The 21940-nt window shown below is 37.2% G+C and overlaps 1 protein-coding gene across 3 annotated transcripts in view; it reads right to left on the minus strand.

Annotated features, from left to right (window-relative positions):
• Window positions 1-21940, minus strand: part of RNF17 (ring finger protein 17) — a 126400-nt gene that overhangs the window by 17704 nt on the left and 86756 nt on the right. For all 3 annotated transcript variants that reach the window (XM_004435233.3, XM_087436359.1, XM_087436358.1), the window contains exons 24-26: window positions 21405-21520; window positions 19456-19745; window positions 17399-17562 (exon numbers count right to left, since the gene is read on the minus strand). In XM_004435233.3, the coding sequence (XP_004435290.1) occupies window positions 17399-17562; window positions 19456-19745; window positions 21405-21520 (570 nt within the window). The remainder of the gene's footprint in view (window positions 1-17398; window positions 17563-19455; window positions 19746-21404; window positions 21521-21940) is intronic.

Below are 21940 nucleotides of genomic sequence, written 5' to 3' on the forward strand. Positions count from 1 at the left end.
TATCAACATCCTGCACCAAGAGTGGCAATTTGTCATCACCAATGAAATTACATAGACATTTCATAATCATCCCAAGCCCACAGCTCATATTAGGGGTCACTCTTGGTGGTGTACATCCTATGGGCGTGACAAATGTATAAAACATGTATCTACCTTTATAGTATCATATAGAACGTTTTCACTGCCCTAAAAATCCTCTGTGTTCTGCTTATTCATCCCTCCCTCCCCTCAACCCCTGGCAAGCACTTATCTTTTTACTGTCTCCATAGTTTTGCCTTTTCCAGAATGTCCTATAGTTGGAGTCATACAGTATGCAGCCTTTCCAGATTGGCTTCTTTTACTTAGCTATATGCATTTAGGGTTCCTCCATGTCTTTTCATGGCTTGATAGCTCATTTCTTTTTAGTGTTGAATAATATTCCCTTGTCCAGACGTACCAGTTTATTTATCCTTTCACCTACGTTAGGACATCTTGGTTGCTAACAAGTTTGGCAATTATGAATAAAGCTGCTTATACATCCGTGTGCAGGTTTTTGTTTGGACATAAATTTTCATCTCCCCTGGGTAAATACCAAGGAGAACAATTGCTGGATCCTATGGTGGGAGTATGTTTAGTTTTGTTAAGAAACTGCCCAACTGTCTTCCAAAGTTGGCTGCACCATTCTGCATTCCCAGCAATGCATGAGAGTTCCTGTTGCTCCATATCCTCACCAGCATCTGATGTTGTCAGTGTTCCAGATTTCGGCCATACCAATAGGCATGTAGTGGTATCTCATTGCTTTTTTTTTTTTTTTTTTTGTGAGGAGGACTAGCCCTGAGCTAACATCCGATGCCAATCCTCCCCTTTTTTCTTGAGGAAGATTGGCCCTGAGCTAACATCCGTACCCATCTTCCTCTACTCTACATGGGACGCCGCCACAACATGGCTTGACAAGCGGTGCATCAGTGCGCACCCGGGATCCGAACCTGCCAATGCTGGGCCACCAAAGTGGAGTGCATGCACATAACTGCTTGCGCCACCGGGCCGGCCCCTCACTGTTGTTTTAATTTGCATTTCCCTGATGACACACGATGTGGAGCATCTTTTCATATGCTTATTTGCCATCTGTATGTTTTCTTTGGTGAGGTGTCAGTTAAGGTCCTTTGCCCATTTTTTACTTGGGTTGTTTTCTTATTGTTGAGTTTTAAGAGTTCTTTGTATATTTTGGATAACAGTCCTTTATCAGATGTGTCCCTTGCAAATATTTCCTCCCATTGTGTGACTTGTCTTCTCATTCTCTTGACATTGTCTTTTGCAGAGGAGAAGTTTTTAATTTTAATGAAGTCCAGCTTATCCCTTATTTCTTTCATGGGTCATGTCTTTGGTGCTATATCTAAAAATTCATCACCATACCCAAGATCATCTAGGTTTTCTATGCTATCTTCCAGGAGTTTTATAGTTATGTGTTCTATATTTAGGTCTGTGATCCATTTTGCATTAATTTTTGTGAAGGGTATAAACTGTGTGTCTAGATTCATTTTTTTGCATGTAGACATCCATTTGTTGCAGCACCATTTGTTGAAAGACCATCTTGGCTCAGTTGTACTACCTTTGCTCCTTTGTCAAAGATCAGTTGACTATATTTATGTGGGTCTGTTTCTGGACACTCTGTTCTGTTCCGTTGAACTATTTGTCTTTTGTTTTGCAATACTACACTCTCTTGATTTCCATAGTTGTAGTAAGTCTTGCAGTCAGGTAGTGTCAGTCCTCTGACTTTGTTCTTCTCCTTCAATATTAGTTGGCTATTCTGGGTATTTTGCCTTTCCATATAAACTTTAGAATCAGTTTGTTGATATCCACAAAATAACTTGCTGGGATTCTGACTGGGATTGCACTGAATCTATCAATCAAGTTGGGAAGAACTGCAATCTTGACAATATTGAGTCTTCCTATCCATGAACATGGAATGTCTCTCCATTTATTTTGTTCTTTGATTTCAATCATCAGAGTTTTGTAGTTTTCTTCACATAGACCTTGTACATATTTTGTTATATTTATACATAAGTATTTCATTTTGGGGGGGGGCTAATGTAAATGGTATTGTGTTTTTAATTTCAAATACCACTTATTCATTGCTGGTATATGGGAAAGGGACTGATTTTTGTATATTAACCTTGTGTCCTGCAATCTTGCTATAATTGCTTACTAGTTCCAGAAGTTTTCTGTTGATTCTTCTGCATTTTTTACACAGATGAAGGTGTCATCTGTAAACAAAGACAATTTTATTTTTTCCTTCCCCATCTGTATACCTTTTATTTCCTGTTTTTGTCTTATTGCATCAGTTAGTACTTCCAGTATGACTGAAAAGGAGTGCTGGGAAGGGACATCCTTGCCTTGCTCCTGATCTTAGTTGGAAAGCTTTGAGTTTTCTCACCTTTAAATATGATGTTAGCCATAGGGTTTTTTTAATAGATAATTTTTATCAAGTTGAGGAAGTTCCCCTTTATTCCCAAGTTTACTGAGAGTTTTTGTTTTTTAATAATAATTTTAAAAAATTTTTTGTTTATTGCAGTAACACTGGTTTATAACATTGTATAAATTTCAGGGGTACATCATTATACTTCTATTTCTGCATAGGATTACATCATGTTCACCACCCAAACACTAATTACAACCCATCACCACACACATGTGCTGAATTATCCCTTTTGCCCTCCTCCCTCCCCCATTCCCCTCTGGTAACCACCAATCCAATCTGTCTCTATGTGTTTGTTCGTTGTTGTTATTATCTACCACTTAATGAGTGAGATCATACGGTATTTGACCTTCTCCCTCTGACTTATTTCACTTTGCATAATACCCTCAATGTCCATCCATGTTGTCACAAATGGCTGGATTTCATTGTTTCTTATGGCTGAGTAGTATTCCATTGTGTATATATACCACATCGTCTTTATCCATTCGTCCCTTGATGGGCACTTAGGTTGCTTCCAAGTCTTGGCTATTGTGAATAACGCTGCAATGAACACAGGGGTGCATGTATCTTCACGTATTGGTGTTTTCAAGTTCTTTGGATAAATACCCAGCAGTGGAATAGCTGGATCATATGGTAGTTCTATCCTTAATTTTTTGAGGAATCTCCATATTGCCTTCCATAGTGGCTGCACCAGTTTGCACTCCCACTAGCAGTGTATGAGAGTTCCCTTCTCTCCATGTCATCTCCACACTTGTTGTTTCCTGTCTTGTTAATTATAGCCATTCTGACGGGCGTGAGATGATATCTCATTGTAGTTTTGATTTGCATTTCCCTGATAGTTAATGATGCTGAACATCTTTTCATGTGCCTGTTGGCCATCTGTATATCTTCTTTGGAGAAATGTCTGTTCAGGTCTTTTGCCCATTTTTTAATTGGGTTGTTAGTTTTTCTGTTGTTGAGATGCATGAGTTCTTTATATATTTTGGAGATTAACCCCTTATCAGATGTATGGTTTGCAAATATCTTCTCCCAATTCTTAGGTTGTCTTTTCATTTTGTTGATGGTTTCCTTTGCTGTGCAGAAGGTTTTTAGTTTGATGTAGTCCCATTTGTTTATTTTTTTCTATTGTTTCTCTTGCCTGGTCAGACATGGTGCTTGAAAATATATTGCTAAGACTGATGTCGAAGAGCATACTGCCTATGTTTTCTTCTAGCAGTTTCACAGTTTCAGGTCTTACATTCAAGTCTTTAATCCATTTGGAGTTAATTTTTGTGTAGTGTGTAAGGTAAGGGTCTACTTTCATTTTTTTGCATGTGGCTGTCCAGTTTTCCCAACACCATTTGTTGAAGAGACTTTCTTTTCTCCATTGTATGTTCTTGGCTTCTACTGAGAGTTTTAAATCACGAATGGGTGTTGGATCTTCTCAACTGCTTTTTCTGCATCTATTGATATGATCGTATGATTTTCCTTTTTAACTCTGTTGATGTGATGCATTACACTAACTGATTTTCAAATGTTAAATCACCCTTGTATACCTGGGATCTCATTTGGTCATGGTGTATAATTCATTTTATATATTGTTGGATTTGATTTGCTAATACTTTGCTGAAGATTTTTGCATCTATGTTCCTGAGAGATATTGGTCTGTAGTTTTCTTTTCTTATGATGTCTTTGTCTGTTTTTGGTATTAGGGTAATGCTGGCCACATAGAATCAGGAAGTATTCCCTCTGCTTCTATCTTCTGAAAGAGACTGTAGAGAACTGGTAAAATATCTTCCTTAAATGTTTGGTAGAATTCACTAGTGAACCCATCTCGGCCTGGTGGTTTTTGTTTTGGAAGATTATCAATTATTGATTCAATTTCTTTAATAGATATTGGCTTCCTCAGATTGTCTATTTCTTCTTGTGTGAGTTTTGGCAGATTGCGGCCTTTAAGGGATTTGTCCATTTCATCTAGATTATCACATTTGTGGGCATACAGTGGTTCATAATATTCCTTTACTCTCTTTTAATGTTCATAGGATCTGTAGTGATATGCCATCCTTCATTTCTGATATTAGTAATTCATGTCCTCTTTTTTCTTAATTAGCCAGGCTAGAGGCTTATCAATTTTATCTTTTATCTTTTCAAAGAACCAGCTTTTAATCTCTTTGATTTTTGTTCTTGATTTCCTGTTTTCAATTTCATTGATTTCTGCTAATTCTTATTACTTCTTTTCTTCTGTTTATTTTGAATTTTTTCTTTTTCCAGTTATCCGGATAATTGACTTTAGATTTCTCTTCTTTTCTAACATATGCATTCAATGCTATAAATTTCCCTCTAAGTACTGCTTTAGGTGCATCTCATAAATTTTAATAAGTTGTGTTTTCATTTTCATTTACTTCAAAACATTTTAAAATTTCTCTTGAGATTTCTTCCTTGACCCATGTGTTATTGAGATACCAATTATATCTAGTTGATTGGTGATGATGTTGAATTCAACTACGTCCTTACTGATTTTCTGCCTACTGGATCTGTTCATTTCTGACAGAAGGTTGCTGAACTCTCCAACTATGATAGTGGATGCATCTACTGCTCCTTACAATTCTATTAGTTTTTGCCTCATGTGGTTTGATTCTCTGTTTTTAAGTGCATACACAATAAGAACCATTATGTCTTCTTGGAAAACTGACCGCTTTATCACTATGCAATGCTCTTCTTTTTCCTTGATAACTTTCCTTGCTTTGAGGTTTGCGCCATTTGAAATTATCATAGCTACTTCTACTTTCTTTTGATCAGTGTTATCATGGAATATTTTTCTCTATCCATTTACTATTTTTTTCAATTATTTTATTGAAATCATAAAGGTTTATAACATTGTGTAATTTGGGGTGTACATTATTTATCAATTTCTGCATAGAGTGCATTGTGCTCACCACCAGTAGTCTAATTTTTATCCATCACCATACATATATGCCCCTTTACTGCTTTTGCCCACTTTCAACCCCCTTCCCCTCTGGTAACCACTAATCTGTTCTCTTTGTCCATGTGTTTGTTTATCTTACACATATGAGTGAAATCATGCAGTATTTGTCTTTCTCTATCTGGCTTACTTTCCTTAACATCATACCCTCAAGGTCCATCCATATTATCGCAAATGGGACAATTTTGTCATTTTTATGGCTGAGTAGTATTCCATTGTGTATATATACCACATTTTCTTTATCCATTCATCCGTAGCAGGGCACTTGTGTTGCTTCCATGTTTTGGCTAATGTGAATAATGCTGCAATGAACATAGGGTTGCATAAATCTCTTTGGATTGTTGATTTCAAGTTCTTTGAATAAATACCCAGTAGTGTGACAGCTGGAATGTACAGTATTTCTATTTTTAATTTTCTGAGAAATCTTCATACTGTTTTCCATGTGGCCACACCAGTTTGCATTCTTACCAACAATATATAAGGGCTCCCTTTTCTCCACATCCTCTCTAACATTTGTTATTTTTTGTCTTAGTAATTATAGCCATTCTGACAGGTGTAAGGTGATATCTAATTGTAGCTTTGATTTGCATTTCCCTAATAATTAGTGATGCTGAACATCTTTTCATGTGTCCATTAGCCATCTGTATATCTTATTTGGACAAATATCTGTTAATATCCCATGCCCATTTTTTCTTTTGTGTGAGGAAGACTCGCCCCAAGCTAACATCTGTTGTCAGTCTTCCTCTTTTTGATTGAGGAAGATTGTCCCTGAGCTAACACTGGTGCCAATCTTCCTCTATTTTGTATGTGGGACAGCACCACAGCATGGCTTGATGAGCAGTGTGTAGGTTGGTCTGTGCCCAGGATCCGAACCCACGAACCCCAGGCTGCCAAAGCAGAGTGTGCAAACTTAACCACTACGACACTGGGCTGGTCCCATCCTCTGCCCATTTTTTGATTGGGTTGTTTGTTTTCTTGTTATTGAGTTGTGTGAGTTCTCTCTATATTTTGGAAATTAACCCCTTGTCAGATACATGATTTGCAAATATTTTGTCAGTTGGTGAACTGTCTTTTCGTTTTGTTCATGGTTTCCTTTGCCTTGTAGGAGCATTTCAGTTTGATGTAGTCCCATTTATTTTTTCTTCTGTTTCCCCTGCCTGAGTAGACATGGTATTTGAAAAGATGCTGCTAAGACCAATGTCAAACAGCACACTGCCTATATTTTCTTCTAGGAGTTTTATAGTTTCAGGTCTTACATTCAAGTCTTTGATGCATTTTGAGTTAATTTTTGTGTATGGTGAAAGACAACGGTCTACTTTCATTCTCTTGCATGTGGCTGGCCAGTTTTCCCAGCACCATTTATTGAAGAGACTTTCTTTCCTCCGTTGTATGTTCTTGGCTCCTTTGTCAAAGATTAACTAACCAAAGATGTGTGGTTTTATTTCTGGGCTTTCACTTCTGTTCTACTGATCTGTGTGTCTGTTTTTGTGCCAGTACCATGCTGCTTTGATTACTATAGCTTTGTAGCATATTTTGAAGCCAGGGATTGTGATACCTCCAGCTTTGTTCTTTTTTCTCAGGATTGCTTTGGCTATTTGAGGTCTTTTGTCATTCCATATAAATTTTAGGATTCTTTGTTCTATTTCCGTAAAGAATGTCATTGGGATTCTGAATGGGATTGCAATGAATCTGTAGATTGCTTTAGGGAATATGGACATTTTAACTATGTTTATTCTTCCAATCCATGAGCATGGAATATCTTTCCATTTCTTTATATCTTCTTTGATTTCTTTCAATAATGTCTTATAGTTTTCAGAGTTTAGATCTTTCACCTCCTTGGTTCAATTTATTCCTAGATATTTTATTCTTTCTGTTGCAAATGTAAATGGGATTGTATTTTTGACTTCTCTTTATGCTAGTACGTTATTAGTGTATAGAAATGCAGCTGATTTTCATAAGTTGATTTTGTACCCTGCAACTCTGCTGTAGTTGTTGATTATTTCTAATAGATTTCTTGTGGATTCTGAATAGATTCTGAGGGATTGTCAATTTTGTTTATCTTCTCAAAGAACCAGCTCTTACTTCCACTGATCCTTTCTATTGTTTTTTTAGTTTCTATTTCATTTATTTATGCTGTAGTTTTTATATTTCCTTCTTTCTGCTGACTTTGGGCTTTGTTTGTTCTTCTTCTTCTATTATTGTTATGTGTAGTTTAAGATTACTTACTTGATATTTTTCTTGTTTATTGAGATGGGCCTGTATTGCTATGAATTTCCCTCTTATAACTGGTTTTGCTGTATCCCACAGGAGTTGGTATCTTGCATTTTCATTTTCATTTGTCTCCAGGTACTTTGTAATTTCTTCATTGATCCAGTGGTTGGTCAGTAGCATGTTGTTTGTTCTCCACATATTTTTGACTTTCCCACCTTTTTTCTTGTAGTTGATTTCTAGTTTCATAGCACTGTAGTTAGAAAAGATGCTTGATATGATTTCAATCTTAAATTTATTGAGGCTTGCCTTGTTTCCCAACATACAGTCTATCTTTGAGAATGTTCCATGTGTACTTGTGAAGAACGTGTATTCTGCTGTTTTTGGATGGAATGCTGTCCATATATCTATTAAGTCCATCTGATCAAGTGTTTCATTTAAATCCACTATTTCCTTGTTGAATATCTGTCTGGATGATTTACCCATTGATGTAAATGTGGTGTGAGGTCCCCTACTATTATTGTGTTGTTGTAAATTTCTCCCTTTACGTCTGTTAATAGTTGCTTTACATACTTTGGTGCTCCTGTTAGGTGCCTATATATAAGTTTTATGTCCTCTTGGTGGAAAGTCCCTTTCATCATTATATACTGCCCCTCTTTGTCTCTCATTGTCTTTTTTATCTTGAAGTCTTTTTGTCTGATATAAGTATGGCAACATCTGCTTTCTTTTGTTTGCCATTTGCTTGGAGTATTGTCTTTCATCCTTTCACCCTGAGCCTATGTTTGCCTTTAGAGCTGAGATGTGTCTCCTGGGGGCAGCAAATTGTTGGGTCTTGTTTTCTAATCCATCCAGCACTCTGAATCTTTTGATTGGAGAATTCAACCCACTTACATTTAGAGTGATTACTGATATATGAGGGCTTAATACTGCCATTTTATCTCTTGTCTTCCAGTTGTTCTGTATTTTCATTGTTTCCCTTCCTTTGTATTTCCAACTGCCATTTCAGTTTAGTGGTTTTCTGTGGAGGTTTTCTCAGTTTTCTCTTTTTTAATGAATTGTAGCTCTGCTCTGATTTTTTGTTTAGTGGTTACCGTGAGGTTTGTATGAAAGATCTCGTAGATGAGACAGTCCATTTTCTGTTAACCTCTTATCTCTATTAGCATAAGCAGGTCCCATCCCTTTCCTCTTCCACTTCTGAGTTACTGTTGTCAGAAATTATTCCGTTTTGTGTTGTCAGTCTGTGACTAAGTTGAAGTATTGATAGTTACTTTTGATGCTTTCCTCCCCTTTATCTTTTAAGTTATAATTTGTTGCAATTTTAAGTTATAATTAAGTATTTTCTACCCTGTTCTGAAAGAGAGCTAAAGCTTTCTGATTTTGTCTGTCTATTCATCTCCTTGCTCAAAGCTTTGTGAACCTTTGCCTTTTTGTTTCGGGTATGAGGGCTTCCTTCAACATTGCTTGTAAGGGAGGTCTAGTGGCAATGAACTCCCTCAGCTTTTGTTTGTCTGGGAAAGCTTTCATTTCTCCATCATATTTGAAGGATAATTTCCCTGGACAGAGTATTCTTAGTTGACAGTTTTTGTCCCTCAGTATTTTGAATATATCATTCCATTCTCTCACAGCCTGTAAGGTTTCTGCCAAGAAATTTGCTGAAAGCCTGATGGGGGTTCCTTTGTAGGTTATTTTCTTCTGCCTTGCTGCCCTCAATATTTTTTCTTTTTCTTTTTCTTTTTTTTTGGTGAGGAAGACCACCTCTGAAATAACATCCATTGCCAATCCACCTTTTTGCTGAGGAAGATTGGCCCTGGGCTAACATCTGTGCCCATCTTCCTCTACTTTACATGGGACATGGCCACAGCATGGCTTGACAAGCAGTGCGTTGGTCTGCGCCTGGGATGGAACCTGTGAACTCCGGGCCGCCGAAGCGGAGCACACAAACTTAACTGCTGCACCACTGGGCTGGCCCAATGTTTTTTCTTTATGGTTGACTTTTGCCAGTTTTACTATTATATGCCTTGGGGAAGGTCTTTTAGCACTGATGTAATTAGAAGTTCTATTGGCTTCATGTACTTTTAAGTCCAGTTCCTTCCCCAGATGTGGAAAGTTCTCAGCTACTATTTCTTTGAACAAGCTCTCTGCTCCTTTCTCCCCCTCTTCTCCATCTGGAATACCTATAATCCTTACATTGCTTTCCCTAATTGAGTTGGATATTTCTTGAAGAATTCCTTCATTTTTTAAAAATCTTAATTCTCTCTCCTGCTCCACCTGCAGCCTTTCTATATTTCCATCTCTAAATCACTCATTCTTTCCTCCATAACATCAGTTCTATTTTTTAAGGATTATCTTTTTTTTTTTTTGTGAGGAAGATCAGCCCTGAGCTAACATCCATGCTAATCCTCCTCTCTCTTCCCCACCCCCCAAAGCCCCAGTAGATAGCTGTATGTCATAGTTGCACATCATTCCAGTTGTTCTATGTGGGATGCAGCCTCAGCATGGCTGGAGAAGCAGTGCATCGGTGCGCGCCCGGGATCCCAACCTGGGCCACCAGTAGTGGAGCATGCGCACTTAACCACTAAGCCACGGAGCTGGCCCTAGATTATCTTTTATCTCATTAATTGTGTTCTTCATATCCAGAATTTCTGCTTGTTTTTTTTTAATAGTTTCAATTTCTTTGGTGAAGTACTCCTTCTTCTCATAATTTTATTCCTGAGCTCATTGAACTGTCTTTCTCAGTTTTCTTGTAACTTGTTGAGTTTCTTTATGACAGCTATTTTGAATTCTCTGTCATTTAGACTGTAAATTTCTGTGACTTCAGGGTTGGTTTCTGGAGATTTGTCATTTTCCTTTTGCTCTGAATTTTTGCTCTGAATTTTGCATGAGGGGAGTGCTCATGGTGTGTGATGAACTAATCTTTTGCCAGCACATTTGTGGTAGCATCAGGTCACAGATTCCACCTGCTACTGCTGGGGGGGAGAAGGAGCTGTGTTTCTGACCCCACCCTGTCTGCTGCAAGTTGTGCGGGTATGGTGGGTGCTCCCCCCGGCCAGGAAAGCGTTCACACATGGCTAAAAGCTGCCCTCACACTGAGGCGCATTCCCACTTGTGGGGCCACAGTGGTACTGTGGGTGCTCGTGCCGGCCAGGGAAGCATTCACGTGTATGCATGTACCTGCTGCCACCTCTTCTAACAGTCGCGCTGGCTGCTGTGCTGGTGGGCGGGGCTTCTTCTTGGGGTCTGACCCTGGGCCACTCATTGGGACCACAGCGGCAGGGTGGGCTCTCTCACTGGCTGGGAAACTGTTCACCTGTGGGCCCAGGGCCGTGGTGGTGACCGCTGCCACTGGCCATTCCCACAGCCACACCGAGGTGCGTTCACACTTTCGGGGCTGCAGTGGTACTATGGGCACTCACATCAGCTGGGAAAGCATTCAGACACGCACACAGGACTGCCAGGAAGGGTAGGGGAGTGCTCACTTATCTCCACCACTTCCTGGGGACCCAGCCCATCCACCTTCAGATGTATAGCTGCGTGGGTCTCTCAGGCATCCTGTTGTGCTGTGTGCACATCCTCTATTGGTCAATGAATGTGCATTTAGTTGCAGTTCAAAGGGGAAGAGATAAAGGGAACAGCTCACTCCACCAGGTTGCTGACATCACTCTATGTCCATTTACTTTCAACCTATACGTGTCATATTAAAAATGGGTTTCTTCTAGACAACATATAGTTGGGTGTTGTTTTTTGATCCACTCTGACAATATCTGTCTTTTAATTGCTACATTTACACCGTTGACCTTCAAAGTGATTATTGATATAGTTGGATTAATATCTAACATATTTGTTTCTGTTTTCTATTTGTTGCTCTTGTTCATTGTTCTTATTTTTGCTTTCCACTGTTTTCTGCCTCTTGTGGTTTTAATTAAGCACTTTATATGATTTCATTTTCTCTTTTTAGCATATCAGTTATAGTTTTTTTAAAACTTTTTTTTTGTGGTTTCCCTACAGGTTGCAATATACATTTATAACAAATCCAAGTCCACTTTCAAATAACACTATATGACTTCACAGGTAGTGTGAGTACCTTATAATAACAAAATAATCCTAATTCCTCTTTTCTATCCCTTGTATCATTGTCATTCATTTCACTTACATATAAGCATATATATAGGACATATACATAAGCGTATGTAATTGAGTACATTGTTATTATTACTTTGAATAAACTATTATGCTAGATTAATTAAGAATAAGAAAAATAAAAGTTTTATTTTATCTTCACTTATTCCTTCTTCAATGCTCTTCTTTAAATAGATCTGAGTTTCTGACTGATATTATTTTCTCTTTCTCTAAAGAATTTGTTTTAAGGCAGGTCTACTGGCAACAAATTCAGTTTTTGTTTGTCTGAGAAAGTCTTTCTCTCTCCTTCAGTTTTGAAGGGTAATTTCATGGGGTACAGATTTCTAGGCTGGTGGGTTTTCTCCCCTCAAGATTTTAAATATTTCCATCCACTCTCTTCCTGCTTGCTTGGTTTCTCAGGAGAAGCTGGATATAACTCTTATTTTTGTTCCTCTACAGGTGAGGTGCTTTTTTTCCTCTGGCTTCTTTCAGGATTTTTCCTTTGACTTTTTCTCATTTGAAATATGCTTAGATGTGGGTTTTTTTTTTTTCTGCATTTATCCTATTTAGTGTTCTTAGAGCTCCTGGATCTGTGGTTTGGTGTCTAACATTAATTTGGGGAAATTCTTGTCATAATTAATTCAAATATTTCTTCATCTTTTCTCTCTTTCTTCTCCTTCTGGTATTCTCGTTATCCATATGTTATACCTTTTTAATTCGTCCCAGCGTCCTCGGGTATTTGGTTCTGTGTTTTTCAGTTTTTGTTCTCTTTTCTTTTCAGTTTTAGAGGTTTATATTGATATATCCTCTAGTTCAGAGATTCTTCCCTCAGCTGTGTCCAGTCTATTAATAAGCCCATCAAAGGCATTCTTCATTTCTGTTAGTGTTTTTGATTCCTACATTTCTTTTCAATTCTTTCTTAGTATTTCTATCTCTCTGCTTACATTGCCCATCTGTTCTTGCAGGCTATCTACTTTATCTGTTAGGGCCCTTGGCATATTAATCATAGTTGTTTTAAATTCCTGATGTGGCAATTCCAACATTCCTGCCATGTCTGGTTCTGATGCTTGCTCTGTCCCTTCAAATTGTATTTTTTGCCTTTTTCTATGCCTTGTAATTTTTTATTTTTCTAAAAATTTAATTTTTAAATTTAGATATAATTGACATAAAACATCATATTAGTTTTAGGTGTACAACATAATAATTTGATTTTTGTATATACTGCAAAATGATCACAACAATGAGTCTAGTTAATATCCATCACCTTACACAGTTACAATTTTTTTTCTTATGATAAAAACTTAGTATCTACTCTCTTAACAACTTTCAAATAGACAATACGGTAGTATTAACTATAGTCACTATGCTGTACATTACAACCCCAGGACTTATTTATTTTATAGCTGCAAGTTTGTACTTTTCAACCCCCTTCACCCATTTCAGCCACCCCAACCCCACTGCCTCTGGCAACAACCAATCTGTTCTCTGTATCCATGAGGCTCAGTTTTTGTCATTGTCATTGTTTTTTAGATTCCACATATAAGATCATACAGTATTTGTCTTTCTCTGTCTGACATTTCATTAGCATAATGCCCTCAAGGTCTATCCATGTTGTCACAAATGGCAAGATTTCATTCTTTTTTATGTCTGAATAATATTCCATTATACACACACACACGCATTTTCTTTATCCATTCATCCATTGATAGACACTTAAGTTGCTTCCATAGCTTGGCTACTGTAAATAATGCTGCAATGAATATGGGGGTGCATATATCTTCTCAAGTTAGTGTTTTCATTTTCTTCAGATAAATACCCAGAAGTGTAATTGCTAGATCATATAGTAGTTCTCATTTTAATTTTCTGAAGAACCTCCATATTGTTTTCCACAGTGGCTGCACCAGTTTACATTCCCACTAATAGGGCATAAGCGTTCCCTTTTCTCCACATCCTCACCAACACTTGTTATTGTCTTTTTGATAACAGCCATTTTAACAGGTGTGAGGTGATAGCTCATTGTGGTTTTGATTTGCATTTCCCTGAAGATTAGTGATGTTGAGCACCTTTTCACCTGTGGCCATCTGTATGTCTTTGGAAAAACGTCTGTTCAGTTCCTCTGTCCATCTTTTAATTGGATTTTTTTTTTTTTTTGCTACTAAGTTGTATGGATTCTTTATATATTTTGGATATTAACCCCTTATCAGATATGTGATTTGCAAATAACTTCTCCCATTCAGTCAACTACCTTTTCATTTTGTTGATGGTTTCCTTTGCTGTGTAGAAGCTTTTTAGTTTGATGTAGTTTCACTTGTTTATTTTTGCTTTTGTCGCCTTTGCTTATTGGCAAGACCTGTGTCAAGGAGCTTACCGCCTATGTTTTCTTCTAGGAGTCTATGGTTTCAGGTCTTATGTTCAAGTTTTTAATCAAGTTTGAGTTAATTTTTGTGTATGGTGTAAGATAGTGGTCCAGTTTCATTCTTTTTCATGTGGCTGTCCAGTTTTCCCAACACCATTTATTGAAGAGACTGTCCTATTTCCATTGTATATTCTTGGCTCCTTTCTCCTAAATTAATTGACCATATATGCATGGGCTTATTTCTGGGCTCTCTATTCTGTTCCATTGATCTACGTTTCTGCTTTTTCACACCATTTTGACTGTAACTTTTTTCTTGATAGCCAGATGATGTACTGTGTAAAAGGAACTGCTATAAATAGGCCTTTAGTAATGTGGTAGTGAGATGTGGGGAGAGGGGAAGCGTTCTGCAGTCCTACGATTAGGTCTCAGTCTTTTAGTGAGCCTATGCCTCTGGACTGTGAACTTCACAAGTGTTTCTGTTTTTTGTTCTTCCCCCTTAGGTGGGAGAGGATGAATAGAGCGGGCAGGAGTTGGGTATTTCCTTTCTCCCATGTGAAAGGCCAGAGTTAACTGGAATTGGGTAGTTTCCTTTCTCACAGGTCAGTTAGGTTCTGATAATACAACCCCAGCTGCTTAGGCCCTGGTTAGAGTTTCTCCTGAGGGCAGGACTTGTTAAGAAAAACAGAATGCTCTGGCATGTTTCAAAATAGCTCCTTTACCTCTTCCCCTGCCGGAAGCATCTCTGATATTTACTGTGAGAACCAGGTAGAGCTCCTGGAGGTAAATCTCACAGAACTGTGGGAGGCGTTCCTACGACTGGGTCCCCGTGGGGTTTTTAACTCTCAGAGTTGTCCACACTGAGCCTTCAGCAATTCCTCAATTATAGTTCCAGTCACGAAGTCTCTGCTCCCATAAGCTGTGACTCCCTATATTCACCTTACTCTCTAATCATTGCGGCAGTGGTTTGCCCTGTGTACTACCTCTCTTATGGATCCAAGAAGAGTTGTTGACTTTTTCAGTCTGTTCAGCTTTTTTACTTGTTAGGATGGGGTGGTGACTTCTAAGCTCCTTACATGTGGAACCAGAAACAAGAAGTCCTAAACAACTTCTAAATTATAGTAAGAATAAGGAATGTCAACAAGATGGGCCGGCCCCGTGGCTTAGCGGTTAAGTGCGCGCTCCGCTACTGGTGGCCCGGGTTCGGGGCCTGGGTTCGGATCCTGGGCGCACACTGACGCACTGCTTCTCCGGTCATGCTGAGGCCGTGTCCCACATACAGCAACCAGAAGGATGTGCAACTATGACATACAACTGTCTACTGGGGCTTTGGGGGAAAAAAAAAGGAGGAGGATTGGCAATAGATGTTAGCTCAGAGCCGATCTTCCTCAGCAAAAAGAGGAGGATTAGCATGGATGTTAGCTCAGGGCTGATCTTCCTCACAAAAAAAAAAAAAAAAAGGAATGTCAACAAGTATTTTTTGGCCCCAACTTATGAAATTAAGATATCACTGTTTAATTGGGTTGGCTTGGCAATCAGCATTTTTAAAAAATAAAACAGAATTGAATAAAAAATATGAGTACACTAAAGATAGCTAGGGTGAGTATGGTTTCACGTAATGTTTATTTCTTTTTTTTTTAATTTTTTGTTTATTGCAGTAACATTGGTTTATAACATTGTATAAATTTCAGGTGTACATCATTATACTTCTATTTCTGCATAGACTACATCATGTTCACCATCGAAATACTAATTACAACCCATCATCACACACATTGCTGAATTATCCCTTTTGCCCTCCTCCCTCCCCCCTTTCCCCTCTGGTAACTACCAATCCAATCTCTGTCTCTATGTGTTTGTTTATTGTTGTTATTATCTACTACTTAATGAAGGAAATCATACAGTATTTGACCTTCTCCCTCTGACTTATTTCACTTTGCATAATACCCTCAATGTCCACCCATGTTGTCACAAATGGTGGATTTCATCATATTTCTTAATGTGGATCATAGGATAAACTTGGAAAGATATCAGGCTAAGGAATGAAAGTAAGTAATTTACACTTGAAATGTAAAATGACCATAGGAAAAAATAAAAAGTGAATAATAAATATCAAAATAATATTAAAATACTTTTAAATAAATTTTAAAAACAGAGATATTAGCATGAGAAAAAATAAAGTTCACCACCATCTTATATATTTGGATTCCATATATGTAAAGTTCATGAATTATAACTTAATGAAAATTGAATTTCAGTTTACTTTTGTACTAAAAAAGAAAAATCGTTATCTGAACAACTCAAATGTATGCAAAAATAGACTCATTTGCAAATAAACACATGAATCTGTTAAGTATCCATATGCTTAAACATTCACCCAAAATTTGAAACCATTTTACTTCTATTAAAACCATTTAAAGCTTCTAGTCCAGCAGAAATGGCACAAGAGATCAGAAATTTAGGAATCAAATGCTTGGATATGAATTCCAGCATCACCACCCACTGATAGGGTGACCTTGGGCACATCACTGAACCTAAATTTTAATTTTCTTATTAGTAAAATGGGAATAATAGCCTATATCTATGACAGTTGGAAACAAATTATAAACTATGAACACACATATGTGAAAAAAACTTAAAAACCTCAAGTGCTATGTAATTGTCAGGTATCATCATCAAACAGATAATAAACCTGTGCAAGCAGAAACAGACTGTCTCCTTCATTTTCCCTCCTGTCCTAACACTAAAATTTTCAAGTGCTGAATGTCTCATGATTTCATTGTTTTACTTAAATTGTAAATGAAGGTATCCATAGTATTTTTACATACACATTTTTTCAAATCATGCAGCTCTTTCTGAAGATTTTGCATGAAACTCAAGTACTGTGATAGTATTCTGGAAAGGTAAATTAGCCCTTATGCTATAAGGATACATTAGCTGGGCCATAAAAAAATTGGCTAATTTGTAAACAAATTTCCAGTATGTAATATACTGGAAAACAAGTTGTTTTACTTAACACCATGTATATAACAGGGCTGCCAATCACAAAAAAGGAGTACCATTAAAGTACCAGTGGCCAAATCCCTATCTGGACATATTTTTCGGTTATTCAGCTTAATAAATACATTTGAAAATAAACAGAAAAATTCTTATTTCAAACAAACATGTAATGCATCTGACTGGTCTTCCTACAGGACTGAACTCTTAAAAGATGTTTTAATCAAACTTTCATGTATTTAGATTCAAAGCACCACTTAATGTCACAGCATTTAGCCTTAAAATAGTCACAAAATATCAGACTCACCCTGATGGTGCCGCCAATGACTTCCATTACCTTGCCTCGATACCACAGAGTATCTGATCCTCTTACTGCACAGGCTTCTCCTTTTTTCCAGAAATAAGGCTCCAAAAGACCAAGGCATTTTAAATTCCTCTGAATTTCATTCATCATTTTTATTAGTTCAAATTCTGAAAAAATTATTAAACATAAAAAACATTTAGGAAAAATTCCCTACCGTTTTCAAATGAAGTTATCACCAACCTTTAATAATCTCATCACTTGGATATTATAAGGAATTAAAAATCAGTCCCCACATAACAGAGCTTTAATAAAAATCTAATTCAGGGGCCGGCCCAGTGGTGTAGTGGTTAAGTTCACGCACTCCGCTTCAGAGGCCCAGGTTTGCAGGTTCGGATCCTGGGCACAGACCTACACCATTCATCAAGCCACACTGTGGCGGTAAGCAGTATACAGAATAAAGATGTGCACAGATATTAGCTTAGGGCCACTCTTCCTCAAGGAAAAAGAGGAAGATTGGCAACAGGTGTTAGCTCAGGGCCAATCTTCCTCACCAAAAAAAAAAAAAAATCTAATTCAGTCAGCAGCTTCTATATGTTTCAAAACATACTAGTGACTAACAGCATGTAAGCAATTATTCTGATCTCTGGTTATAAATGCAAGCATTACATTGGGAGTGCAAGAATCATTAAAAGCTCTAACACATACCACATAGCCTAATATAAAAGAACTACCGCTTTAAGATAATGTCATTTTGACAGCACACCTAAGTAAAATAGAACACAAGTTATGTTACTTGATGCTTAGATACAGCAGAATGCTGAGGATTCATAAAATCAAAATCCTAATGTTGCTACTTACTGCTAATTGGCTCATTATTTCCACAATAAATATATATCCTCATAATTGATACCACAGAAGGCATGCTCTCAAGTCAGCCACCATATCAGTTCTACCACTTTAGTTGTGTGATCTTGGGTAGTTCCTTTACCCCCATAAGCTTCAGTTTGTTCTTCTGTAAGCTGGGTATAATAGCACCCACCTGCATTATCAGCATTGCGGGGATTAAATGTAAAGCATCTAGCACATTGCCTGGCGTGTCACAGTCCACCGGTTTTAGCTATGACTATTTATACAAGTCAAGGAAAGCTTCTGGATTAAGTACATTATTGCTAAAGATCTCAAACATTGTTCACTTCTTCTAGAATAGCCAACTACACAGATTTACTGTTTTCCAAATTAAGAAATAGTATTTAGGAGATCAACAAATGAGACAAAAATTTCAACAAATTCATAGCCACCATACCCTTATCTATATAGGTGAACTTACTAGGAAGCTAACAGAGCTTAAGTCCTGTGAGTACTAGACTTGCTGTGAGTATTCTGGACACACTCAGGTTGTAGAGAGGATGCACTTGTACATAAGCCTAAAGAGACCTCAAGAAGGACCTGAATATTCTCAAAGGGCCCTAACCCTCCAGCTGTTTGTTGTGATTTCTCTTCTCATTTATTTTTTTTTTACTTATTTATTTTTCCCCCAAAGCCCCAGTAGATAGTTGTACGTCATAGCTGCACATCCTTCTAGTTGTTGTATGTGGGACGCGGCCTCAGCATGGCCGGAGAAGTGGTGTGTCGGTGCGCGCCCGGGATCCGAACCCGGGCCGCCAGTAGCAGACCGCGCGCACTTAACCACTAAGCCACGGGGCCGGCCCCTCTTTTCTCATTCTAAACCAACATAAACTTTTGCATTCTTTTTTCTTAAAGAGCCTCCAAACCTGTGCACATGCCAGGTCTTACAAACCTGGCACTGCACCCATGCGAATCTTAGGCCCAATGTCTATCTCTTTCCAATGTCTCCACAAATGGCTTTTATGCGCTAGAGATTGTGAAAAGCACTTTGTGCCTATTATTCATTTAACCCCCACAACAACCCAGTGAAAATGAGGGTCAGAGAGGTTAACTACTTGCCCAAGGTATTTCAATCCATGTCTATCTTACTCGAGAACTGGAGTTGCTGGGCATTACTTTTACTGACTACTCGTATATAACGTAAAAGATCTTACCTGATAATTTAGGTATTACAAATATAGTTCCATCATCACCAATGCAGCTGACTACTGCCTCAAATACTTCCATGTTAGGAATAGCTGGTGGCTTGTAGTATCCCGTGGTTCTTGGTTCTAGAATTTTCTCCTTAAATTCAGATACCTTGTGTTCCCTGATAATATCAGCAGCTTTTCTGTCAGGGTCAAAGTTAATTTTAACACACTTAGTATCCACTGAATCTTCTCGTTTCAGGGAGATTTCCAGAGACTTCTCAAATAATGAATGGCTGTTATCTAATGTATTAATTCTGTAATATTCAAAAAAGCATTTATATATAAACATGAGCAAATAAAAAAAATTCTGGGGAAAACAATAGAAAAAGAATCCTTCAAATATACTTGAAATTTAGAGAAAATATTTGCTCTAATCTAGGATATACTAGTCTAATTTGTTACATGGAAATGAGCATAACTTAAGTTAAAATGAAAATTATTTTAAATTTTGAATGAGCTTGATGAGAAAAAAGCAATATAATTTTACTTAAATGCTTTATATTACTATCTCATATTTACATACTACTCTCTCTTAAAATCTTATAATCAGTATATTCCAAGTATTACACAATTAACTAGATGTTAATAGGAAATATAACACCCTCAAGTTGATTCTAACTCAGTCCACAGATAAAACATAAAATTGTGGCAAGTTATCAACATTAATAAAATAATACAAAGATAATATGAATCCCTAAAAAATATGGTACTATTCAGTTGTTGTGTTAGTGGTAATATGTACTATATCCACTCAATTTTTCAATTTTTTTAAGTTCCTGTTATTCCTTTCCAGTTAAAAAAAAAAGTATGCCTACAAAAAAAAATCTTGTAAGGAAATATTAACATTGCTTATTTTAGCAGAATTACAGCAGATTTTTGTTCCTTCTACTTTCTTGTATTTTCTTTTAAAAGGAAATAAGTATTGATAAAATAGCTACATACTTCCTCAACTAATACTGCTCCCTCACCATCCCCAGCCTTGAGACAGCTGGCAGTTTTAGTGCCGTAAAAGCAGTAAAGAACATCACAATTAGTGGCAGATATTGTAAGTAACATTAACTTGCCTAGCATTTTTCACTTTAACATTTATCAAGGAATTACCTTAGCTTAAAGTCAGTGAACCTAAAAAGAGACACATGTAGGACTAAAGATGCAGAGCCTAGCCATACGCCAATGCCCAGGCAATTAAGTCAGCATCTACTATACCTAGCTAACTACCTCACGTCCCATTTTATTTTTGATTTGTCATTCTCCTTCCATTTCATCAGGACTGGGGTCCTGGTCAAAATAAGGTAAGATACTATAAAAGTAAGATAAAAACAGAGATCTGGCCATCTGTGTTACAAAATGGCTACTTGGAACATGTGCTTGCAATTCCAACATACCTCTACCTCTAGAAAAAAAGAGATAAAAAGAGGAAGCTAGGGCTATAAAGGTACTTAAACCCCAAACTTAGTACCTAAAAGGATCTTTAATTGTAAATATTGTTCAATTACTTTTTTTGCTACCTATTTCTGTTTCACATAAACACATTTTGGTATACATCTACCAGAATTTCCAAGATTAAGCTTAAACATCTCAGTCTAAGCAAATGAGGCCAAAGGGCTCAGATCTAGTACCCACTATATAATTCTCTTTTCCTTTGGTTTAGAGTGTAAATGCCAAAGCACAGGGCAAAGTACAAAAGCAAAAATGTCAGTAGGGGTTTAAATATATAAGAGCTGATGGGACTGAATAAAGAAATTAGTAATCTTGAATGAATTTATTTCTGAGCTGGCTCTCAGGGTTGGTTTATAAATCATTTTTAAGTAAACAAGATGCAATTCAGGTTTGAAAGCACACAGATATGAAGATTTACACAGGCAAATAAGAAGACTCCATCACAAACTGATGTTAAAAAAACAAGTCTATACCTCCTTTCTCTCAAAGCCAAACCCTTTTTAATCAAATATTTAGAAACATCAACACGCTCTCCTTTTTCATCTCTGCAGAAAATTTTCACAGGTAATGGCCATGTTGTGCTGTTTTCCTGCAGTGATTTAAGAGCAAATATGAGACTCAAAAATGAAATCTTTTTATAAATAATATACTTTTCACAGGCATTTCCTCCACATTTCTCCAAGCCAGAAAAAAAAATTTCTCAACAAAGTAAAGTTATTTGCATATCTGAACATATCAGAGAGAAAACAGCATGGCAGAGTCAGTGGGGACAGATGGTTGTTTTGTGAAACGTATCAGGAAGACCTCACTGGGAAGACGAAACTAACCAAAGCCGGGGTAGCGGACTGAAAACTACTTTTTATCCCAGAATGGGGGAGGGAGGGAACACATCATCAGTTACAAGTTTCTCTATTATCCTAAACTCTTTGCAAATTATAAAATCAAAATATATTTTTCCAGGTGTATCTTTTTTTCTGCAAAAAGCAAAAGAAAGAACTAGAAAACATAT

The sequence above is a fragment of the Ceratotherium simum genome, chromosome 10 (assembly GCF_057802395.1).
Source record: "Ceratotherium simum simum isolate JZ-2026a chromosome 10, ASM5780239v1, whole genome shotgun sequence".
Classification (NCBI taxonomy): domain Eukaryota; kingdom Metazoa; phylum Chordata; class Mammalia; order Perissodactyla; family Rhinocerotidae; genus Ceratotherium; species Ceratotherium simum.